The sequence below is a fragment of the Muntiacus reevesi genome, chromosome 2 (assembly GCF_963930625.1).
Source record: "Muntiacus reevesi chromosome 2, mMunRee1.1, whole genome shotgun sequence".
In the NCBI taxonomy this organism is placed as follows: Eukaryota; Metazoa; Chordata; class Mammalia; order Artiodactyla; family Cervidae; genus Muntiacus; species Muntiacus reevesi.
In genome coordinates, this window is record NC_089250.1 from 17,480,860 (window position 1) to 17,491,190 (window position 10,331).

Genomic DNA, 10,331 nt, shown 5'->3' on the forward strand with positions numbered 1-10,331 from the left:
TTCTCTTTACTTATTACTAGCCAATCCCTAGTTATGCCAATCCCCTGTAAGATCAAAGTTTTTAAAATATTCAACTAAAAATACTTATTCTGTATATTAAACTTGCACTGTTCAAATGACTATGTGGGCTGTCTCTCTTGGTTGGACCCAGAATGACAAAGAGGTGCTAAAACCACTTTAAGATCAAATACACCGGAATCTGAAGAAGTAGTTCAGTTTTAGACATCTTAATTTTGAGGTCCTTGAAGCCTGTCCAGAGGGTATTTTAATAAGTCACCAGATGACTATTTTAAAACTAGAGATACTTTAGAGTTGAAGGTAGATTTGGGAGTTGTCAGCATACAGAAATATACAAACATTAAGACAGATAATCTGGAAGACTGTGGAGAATGAAAATTAGCTTACAGGTAAATGCATCCACTATTTAAAAGGCTGGCAATAAAAAGAAGTCCAGCAAAACAGAGGAAAAAAAAAATTCAATGCAGTATCACTCAGTATCGGAGCATACTTTGAAAACAGTGAATATTCTTAAGGAAAAGTTGCAGATTTTTTTAAAAGGCCTGTATTTACTGCTAAGGAAATCAACAAAATACACAAAGCCTATAAAATGGTAAAAGTAGTAGCCAAACTACAATGGGAGATGGTATAAATAAAAGCAACGATTAAGTTCAGAATACTACTTTTTTCATAAGTCTGAAAGCAAAAGGCAAAGAAGTCAGACAGCTTGGAAGGAAGTTAAAAAGAAAGTTTTTGCTTGTATGGTGAAGTGGATTTTGTTTTTTGTTTTTTTTTTTTTTTTTGAAGTGGATTTTGGATGAATAAGACTTGATGAAAGCAAAGGCATCACAGAACAAAGGAGGTGAGAGTAGAGATGAGGAAGGATGCTTAAGAAAAATGGAAATGTTTGTGAACAATAATAACAAGTAGTCATCAGTGATAAACCATAGGACTAATGAGGGTAAACCAGAGGACAAGACACCAATTCTGTATCTGAAACCATTAGTCTTAAGCTCAACTTTGGCTTCTAGAATTTAGTTACGTTTTAAGCTAAAATATACTTCATCACTGATCTAGCCATTTCACTTAATGAAACAGTCAAGTATTTAGTACCATGGAAAAGTACAAGTGGTGCTGTTTATAGCAGAAAAAATTGCAAACAGTACCCAACAACAGACCATAAAATGAACAGTCTGAAGTCATAAAAACTAATGTATGGTATAACAAGTTCATAAGACTATTAAATGATGAGGGAAAAATCTTAATCTGCATATACAGTATGATCCAACTATTATAAAATATAAAAGTACATGGGAGAAAAGGAGAAGTAGGATCATAGTTTAATTTCTACCACTTACATAATATTTTCCAAAATCTCTGAAATGAATATAATAGTGCTGCATGTAGCAATTTTGATAAATGCAGTCATATCATTAGGAAAGCTTTCTCAGACTGTAAGTGAGAAGAGTGTCACAAAACAAGAATGGATTGCATATAGAAAGAGGCAATAGGAATTTGGCAGATAGTATAAAGGGAAAACATAAAGACAAATTTTTCACCTACATAAAAGTATATTTCAACACTTACCTCACAACCATCCCCTCATCCCACTCTCACCAAAAGCAAATATGGCAACAGTGTCAGATTTCATTTTCTGGAGCTCCAAAATCAATGCATATGGTGTTGCAGCCACGAAATGAAAAGACACTTGCTCCTTAAAGAATAGCTATGTCAAACCTAGACCATGATAGGAAAAGCAGAGACATCACTTTGCCGACAAAGGTCCATCTAGTCAAAGTGATGGTTTTTCCAGTAGTCATGTATGGATGTGAGAGTTGGACCATAATGAAGGCTGAGCACCAAAGAATTGATGCTTTCAAAATGTGGTGCTGGAGAAGACCTCTTGAGAGTCCCTTGGACAGCAAGGAGATCAAACTAGTCAATCCTAAAGGAAATCAGTCCTGAATATTCATTGGAAGGATTGATGCTAAAGCTGAAGCTCCAATACTTTCGTCACCTGATGCAAAGAACTGACTGGAAAAGACCCTGATACTGGGAAAAATAGAGGGTAAGAGAAGGGGGCAACAGAGGATGAGGTGGTTGGATGGCATCACTGACTCAATGGACATGAGTTTGAGCAAACTCAGGGAGATAGTGATGGACAGAGAAGCCTGCCCTGCTGCAGTTCATGAGTTCATAAGGAGCTGGACACGACTTAGCGACTGAACAACATATACTGTCCTCTGCCACAGTCCCTCAAATGAGGACTAAGGATATAAGCCATTTACGGGTTAAAGAGGCTTCTGTGAAACTTAGCCACATATTATAGTGTTTATTATGAAAAATGTATTCTGATCTACAAGCAACTATCTTAGTAACAAGTCTTGTAAACACAAGTTCCTAGATTGTCAATTTGCTATATACCAGACCACGATGATTTTACAATTCTCTGAAAACTCAAAGCACAGTTTCATAGCTAATACATTTCATTTTCAGGTATCTGTGTTTCAACTGTTCAACTACACTGAAAGCTTCTATAAGGCAGCATATAATAACTTCTTGCTTTCTGTCTTCCCTGAGACTTGTGGGGCAGTTGTGGAGTTAACTGTGGGGTCCCTGCTACCATTGAAGCAATACACAAGAATATTTAAATGGTATCACACAAGCAGTAACACAGGAAGTGAATACGAATACATTGCCATGGGAAATTTTTTATAAATGTTAAAAATAGGACAAAGTAATAGTTCTATACACAAAACAAAGCCAGAATTAGATGTCTTTAATCCTGCAACAGAGATTAAGCTGAAGACAAATGCCTAAACATAGAAAGTTATTTCAGACATGTTTACAATGTACTAAACCAAAAAAGCTTTCTCATACATCCAGGGTAAAAACTCTTACCTCACTGCTGGGGGCCTCATGCTCAGACCCAACATCTCGATGTTGGCTTTGAGAAATTGATGCACTGACAGAAACTGATGTTTTTTTCGGTGAATGGAAGGCATTAATGAGATGACTCAGAGGAACTGTAACCTAAAAAAAGATAAAAGCTAAAAATCAGCAGTGCTTTTAAAAATAAAAACAGCAAAAAAAACACCTTTTTATTGTCAGAACTGGGGATTGTATAAAGTTAAACATACACTGTTTATCAAAACTATACATTAAAAACTGTAAATACTCAGATTACTGCCAGTCGAAAACTACTAACTTTTAGAATAGAACTGGGGTTATATACAGCAAAAGTACTAAAAATACATATATTTCATTGTTGTAGTAACCTAACTCTGAAGGATTTATTTCAAAGATACAATATGGTAAGTGATAATTTATGCTTGCATATGCCTAGACGATAATTTTCAAAATATTTTAAAATTTATAGAAAGCTAGAAATGTCCAAGAATAGGGGAGTGGCTAAATAAACATTACCACTGCAAAAATGAAATATTTCACAGACATGAAACAAGCAAGCATATATCCAGAATTTTGTACTTTTCAATTTCCGTACTACACCATCCCACCGCATTCTAAGCCACCATCATCTCTAAGTGGATTTTTTTTTTTTTTGTATGTGGATTTTTAAAAACAGCAACCTAACTTCTCTCCCTGAATCTCCTCTATTAAAGCCACTCATCACTCCTCTGGCTCAAAACTCTCCAATGGCTTTTCTCACAATAAAGGTTGATGTCCTAACAACGTCTCCCTGGCTCTTCCTCACTTCTGTGATCTGATCCACCATTAAGTTCCCCTTCATTCTCTCTGCTCTGGCCACCTCAGCCCCTTTGCTGTTCCTGGAACACACCTGGCAGGCTCTCACTCAAGGATGCTGCACTGCTGTGTATCCACCTCTCCAGTTAGTCACAAAGTTTGCTCTCATCCTTCCTTCAGTACTTCACCCAAAAGCAATCTTTTCATGTGTCTTTTCCCTGGTCAACAACCTACTAAAGAACCCTCTCCTAAGAAGTATTCCTTACTGCCTTCCTCTGCTCTATTTTTTCTTCTTGACATTTATGTTATCTCACACACTTTATATATTTACTTGTTTACCTACGTATTGTTTACTAGAAACCTCAACCTAAGCCCCCTTATTTGCATAAATCCACGTGGGTGACCCAAAGAGGGGCTTTAAGAATAAAAACATGCCTATCACACAGGAAATTTCAAGGGTTTCAGGAAATCTGTGCCAAGAACTGGGAACAAAGACCAAAAATTTTTATTTATCATACCACATTCTCCCACTGGAATATAAGTTTCATGTCAGAAGGGATTTCTTTCCTGTATTTTAATATTTTTCTCTTTTGTTTATACATTAATTTACTATGTTTTTACATAATACTTATACACCTTAGATTTTATTTTCCTCTAACTTTCTCTATTTCATTCAATACTGTATCCCAGTGCAACAATAACGTACACAGTAGTTGATAAATAAACATTTGTTGAGAAAATGAATAAACTAAATGGGCTCTTACTATATGACAGTTTTTATACTATATGCTTTACTTAATTATCTCGTTTAATCCTCATAAGAGACATAAACATTAGTTACTTTTATTTGATGAAGAGAGCAAAAAATTAGATTCAATGTCATGTTCCAAGTCATTCAGCAAGAAAGTATAATATTAGAGGAACGATTCTAACCCAGATAATCTGACTTCAGGAACACCTGAAGTCAGATTATCTGGGTTAGAATCATGGTTACTGATGCAGAAATAAAATCATAATATTGTTATACAAAAAAAGAAACCTATAAAACTTTATGTAACATTTTTTTTTAAATTATGCATACAGAACCTTCCTGGTGGTCCAGTGGTTTGATCCCTGATCTGGGAAGATTCCACAAGCCACAAAGCAACTAAACCAGTATGCCACAACTACTGAGCCCAAACACTAGAGTCCGTGCTCCTCAACAAGGGAAGCCCTCGCTGGCTCCAAGTAAAGAAAGCCCAAGTGCAGTAATAAAGACCCCGTGCAGTCATGAATAAATGAATAGCATGCATACCCGTATTTGTATAGAGTTAAAGGGATGAAAGAAGTTATTCTAAAATGCAATCTCTTGCAGTGATGGAATTATGGATGATCTTTACTTTCCAGTATTTTTCTTTTCAGCATTTTTGGCAATGAGTGTGTATTATTTTTAAGAGTCAGAAAGAAATTATAAGCTCTTTTAAAGCTGCAGGAATCGAATTAAGATACATATTTTCTGCCTATACATTTGAAAAGTTTTATTTTAATTACTTATATTTCTTCTCATTCAATATTAGGAATTTAAATTGCTGTTTCCCTAGGTTCTCTCGAACAATCCATCTGATCCCACCTATTATCTGCTTCCCTGGACCTTTAGGCTTGTCTTGGCCCATCTGAAAACCAGGCAGTTGATAAATCCTGAGGCTCGCTGCTCAGACTGGCTCAGGTAGGACACAGTCACCAGGGATGGTAGAACGTAAGAATGGGGCAAGTGTCCGAACTGCTCTCCTGGACACTGAGCAGAGTCCTGTGGCTCTCAGGCCTCTCTGAGTGAAGAGCTGCCTGGCAATCCTGCATCATGGAAGAGAAAGAGCTAGAAGTTTATTCCTAGATTCAAACTCTCCGGGACCCAGAGAAGCCCAGTACTTTAGAAGAACTGGAAGTGGTAACAGAAAGTTGTGTGGAGGTTCAAGAGATAAATAAAGACGACTATTTGGTTATTATAATGTTCACACCAACAGTACCTCATGGCTCTTCAGCAACTCTTATTGGCCTGTGCTTAAGAGTAAAACTTCAACAGTGTTTACCATTTAAATATATGTTGGAAATCTAAATTTCTGAAGGAAACCACTCAAAAGAGGAAGATATGAACAAGCAGATAAATGACAAAGAGCTAGTGGCGGCTGCATTGGAGAAACCCAACTTATGGGAAATCATGGAACAGTGTGTCCTTGCACCTAAGAGCTGTTTTAAGAGCCACTAACAATAATCATTTGATATATTTGTTTAAACTCTTTGTAAAATGTAGAAGATTCATGTTTAATACATAGGTGATTTGTACCTCAGAGCATTTTTTTTAAAGGATGATTTCCAAGCAAGACTTAATTATAAGGTAGTCCCTAAGTCTGTTCAGTGTCCAGCATTCTCAGGATCTGTAACATTTAAATGACCAGACAGAAAAATATTTTCTAGTTATTATGAGTTATGTGTAAGATGAGTTGCTACTTTTCTGATCCCCATTATGATACACCTGCTTTTCATGTCAAGTATTTACCATGCCCAAAAGTATTAAATCTAAATCATCACTCTGGGTGGGAGGGGGGATCGGGATGGGGAATACGTTTAACTCTATGGCTGATTCATGTCAATGTATGACAAAACCCACTGAAATGTTGTGAAGTAATTAGCCTCCAACTAATAAAATAAAATTTAAAAAATAAATAAATAAATAAATCATCACTCTGTAAAATAAAGAAAAAAAAAAAGAATTTAAATTGCTAAAACATGGTCTGATCTCTTCTCAATGAAAAACCTGACCCTCTGTCATACAATTTAAATTCAAGTGTATCAAACCAATTAAGCAAACAGGAATTACAAACTGTGTTCTGAGCTTCCCTGGTGGTGCAGTGGTAAAGAACCCATCTGCCAATACAGGAGATACAGGTTTGATCCCTAAGTCATGAAGACCTCCTGGAAAAGGAAATGGCAACCCACTCCAGTATTCTTGCCTGAAAAATCCCATGGACAGGGGAACTTGGCGGGCTACAGCCCAGGGGTTGCAAAAGAATCAGACGTGACTGAGTGACTAAACAAGATTACCATCTTCCAAAGCATAAAATGCATAAGAGTCTTACGTGACCCAGTTAGCACTGTCTATAGTACATACAGCTTCTTCACTATCTTCACCAACATTACACACCACTAACTCCACTTCAGTTCAGTTCAGTTCAGTTGCTCAGTCGTGTCCGACTCCTTGCAACCCCATGAATCGCAGCACGCCAGGCCTCCCTGTCCGTCACCAACTCCTGGAGTTTACTCAAACTCATGTCCATCGAGTTGGTGATGCCATCAAGCCATCTCATCCTCTGTCATCCCATTCTCCTCCTGCCCCCAATCCCTCCCAGCATCAGGGTCTTTTCCAATGAGTCAACTCTTCGCACGAGGTGACCAAAGTATTGGAGCTTCAGCTTCAGCATCAGTCCTTCCAATGAACACCCAGGACTGATCTCCTTTAGGATGGACTGGTTGGATCTCCGTGCAGTCCAAGGGACTCTCAGGAGTCTTCTCCAACACCACAGTTCAAAAGCATCAATTCTTTGGTGCTCAGCTTTCTTCACAGTCAACTCTCACAGCCATATATGACCACTGGAAAAACCATAGCCTTGACTAGACAGACCTTTGTTGGCAAAGTAATGTCTCTGCTTCTTAATATGCTATCTAGGTTGATCATAACTTTCTTTCCAAGGAGTAAGCGTCTTTTAATTTCATGGCTGCAATCACCATCTGCAGTGATTTTGGAGCCCAAGAAAATAAAGTCTCACTGTTTCCCCATCTATTTGCCACGAAGTGATGGGACCAGATGCCATGATCTTAGTTTTCTGAATGCTGAGCTTTAAGCCAACTTTTTCACTCTCCTTTTTCACTTTCATCAAGAGGCTTTTTAGTTCCTCTTCACTTTCTGTCATAAGGGTGGTGTCATCTGCCTATCTGAGGTTATTGATATTTCTCCCAGCAATCTTGATTCCAGCTTGTGCTTCATCCAGCCCAGCGTTTCTCATGATGTACTCTGCAAATAAGTTAAATAAGCAGGGTGACAATATACAGCCTTGACGTACTCCTTTTCCTATTTGGAACCAGTCTGTTGTTCCATGTCCAGTTCTAACTAACTCCACTTAGCAATGATAAATTCTCCTAATATGGGGTCTTCTTGATACCAGGGGCTTCCCCGTTGGCTCAGTGGTAAAGAATCTGCCTGCAATGCAGGAGACGCAGGGGTCACTGGTTTGATTAGGTCACTGGTTCGATTACGAGGCTGGGAGGATCCCCCAGAGGGCATGGCAACCCATTCCCAGATTCTTGCCTGGAGAATCTCATGAACAGGGGAGCCTGGCGGGCTACAGTCCATGGGGTCACAACGAGTCAGACACAACTGAAACAACTTAGTATGCATGCACACTTGATACCAACTTACTGCAGTTCAGTTCCAGAAGGTTTAATAGTCAGCAGTCCAAGTCAAATTTTTTTTCAAATGACTTGCAGGACTCCACCAGACACTAGTAACACCTTCTTGCAGCCAGCTGATCAAACCAAAAACATCTTTTTCCATCGTCCCTGATGAAATTCTATTCTTTTTTCAAAATAAATCTCATACCCTCCTTTTCATAAACATTATCACCACTTAGCAGTGCATTAGCACCTCTCTGGATTAGTGCAATAACACCCTTATCTGAAAACACCTCCACTCTTGTTCTTCTACATTCTCCACACAGCAAGAAGCCAGAGTAACCCATTACTCTGTAATAGACTGTAAGGTAAATCTGATCATGTCACTCCTTAACATGTTTAAAAGAATTCAGTGGTTTCCAACAAATTGCAAATGAAATTCAAAGTCCCTTATTATAATCCCCTGTATGATATGTCAAGTCGTCTTTCCAACCTCCTTTCTGCCATTGGCCCTTTAATCACCAACCAGGCTCTAGCCACACTGGCCTTATTTTTGTTCCTCCAATCAGCTAGGCTTGTCAGGATCTCAGAACCTCCAGATGTTCTGTCTACCTGTTCCTGTCTATTCATGTGGCAAACTCCTACTCATGTTTTATTTCACATCATCATCAAAGTTCCATATTTTCCTTGTCCACCTAGTACATTACTGAAGCCCTATAAATAACCACTTTTTTTTTTAACCCAACCAGTACTAGCAAAACAAAAGCGAGTAGAGGTTACACAAAGGGACATAACTATAATCTTAAACCAAGGAAAACTAAAGACGTCAAACATATTTTGAAAACTGAATGTATACAAAAACTGTTTATTTGCAAAACTGTGAAGAACTCTCAAAAAAAATTACCATCAAAAATTATTTTTAAATGAACTAAAAACAAAACAGTCACAGGTGATAACTCCTGAGAGAATTAAAAATAAAAACCCTTGGAATCTTTCTTCTCTGCTTCTTTGCTTCATAAATGGAAAGATGACGAGGAGGCTGAATCAAAATTTTACCTGCAAATAATCAATAACTTAAAATATATGTATTAACTATTGTAGATAAAAATAAAGAGAGAAAGCATTCATAGAAGCTTGCAAATTTCTTAGCATGTCTGGGTCAAATGCCATTAAAAAGAAAGTCTGAGTTGTGAGTAACAGTCTGAAGAGGCGGAAAGACAGAAAAGAAACATTACTCGCTCTCTACAACTATGGTAAAGACGTTCCCCCTACCCACTCCCCAAACCCTACCTCAGAAATGCCTAGCACTAAACAGTGCCAGATGGATTTTCCAGCAAAAATTCCACGCAATCAAGTCGATAAGCCAAGATCTCCATCACGCTCGTACTATACTTATGCTTCTTCGTCAGCCTTTTACTCAGCGTCGCCCCAATCTTTTCTCAACACCAGGACTCCAACTGGATTAAACGCTGCCCTCCTACGACCCCTTACAGGAAACTGCTTCCAAGAATCGCAAATGGCAAACAGCCCGGAGCAGGGCTGGGACAGAAAAATAAACTGGATGCGGACCCACCTGGGGCTGCACGGTGCTCGACAGGGAAAACATCTTCAGGCCGTCAGCGACCTCACCCGCCTGCCAAAACTGTCCCTCTTCTCCGGTCCGGCGGGGAGGCGCTGAGCCCTCTCTTCCCCTTCTTTTCTCTCTCAGCGCCCTCACTCTTCCTAGAAGCGGAAAATGGCCTCCCCAGCATACAGCTGCTGCAACGACAGACAACCCGCCCCGGAAGGTAAGGCGCTAACGCACCAGTACTTCCGGGGCAGGTGAGGTCGCCACCCTGAGCCGCTGACGCCCCCTAAATAGTTCGCTTTCACATTGAATAATACACGCGCCAGAGCGCCAAAGCTTTCTGGCTGTCGTTTTCTTTTTAAAGGGGAACGGCATCCACCCCGTTAAATCTTCCTCCAGCTTTCTAATCAATACTTTCGACATAATCTCCTGTTATGACTGGGCCTTGGGCCATAATACGCTCTTTTGCTACAATTTAGTGCTCTTTATCTTCCCCACAATAAATAAAAAATTTTCTGTTCCAGATAGGCAAGTTACACCCAGTTAAAATGTCAAATTACAGGACCAGGCATGCGCTTCCTGCTCTCCACATACGCTTCCAGTTTCTCCACATTCTATGATTTCACTGGTCACCGATTCA

The 10,331-nt window shown here is 38.9% G+C and overlaps 1 protein-coding gene and 1 pseudogene across 1 annotated transcript in view; one reads left to right on the plus strand and one right to left on the minus strand.

Annotated features, from left to right (window-relative positions):
• Positions 1 to 9,943, minus strand: part of YME1L1 (YME1 like 1 ATPase) — a 28,882-nt gene extending 18,939 nt beyond the window's left edge. Inside the window, exons 1-2 of the mRNA XM_065921005.1 lie at positions 9,698 to 9,943; positions 2,899 to 3,030 (exon numbers count right to left, since the gene is read on the minus strand). Of these exons, the coding sequence (XP_065777077.1) occupies positions 2,899 to 3,030; positions 9,698 to 9,730 (165 nt within the window). The 5' untranslated portion in view covers positions 9,731 to 9,943. The remainder of the gene's footprint in view (positions 1 to 2,898; positions 3,031 to 9,697) is intronic.
• Positions 5,444 to 7,001, plus strand: LOC136157784 (cytosolic iron-sulfur assembly component 2A pseudogene; annotated as a pseudogene).
• Positions 9,944 to 10,331: the final 388 nt, after the last annotated feature.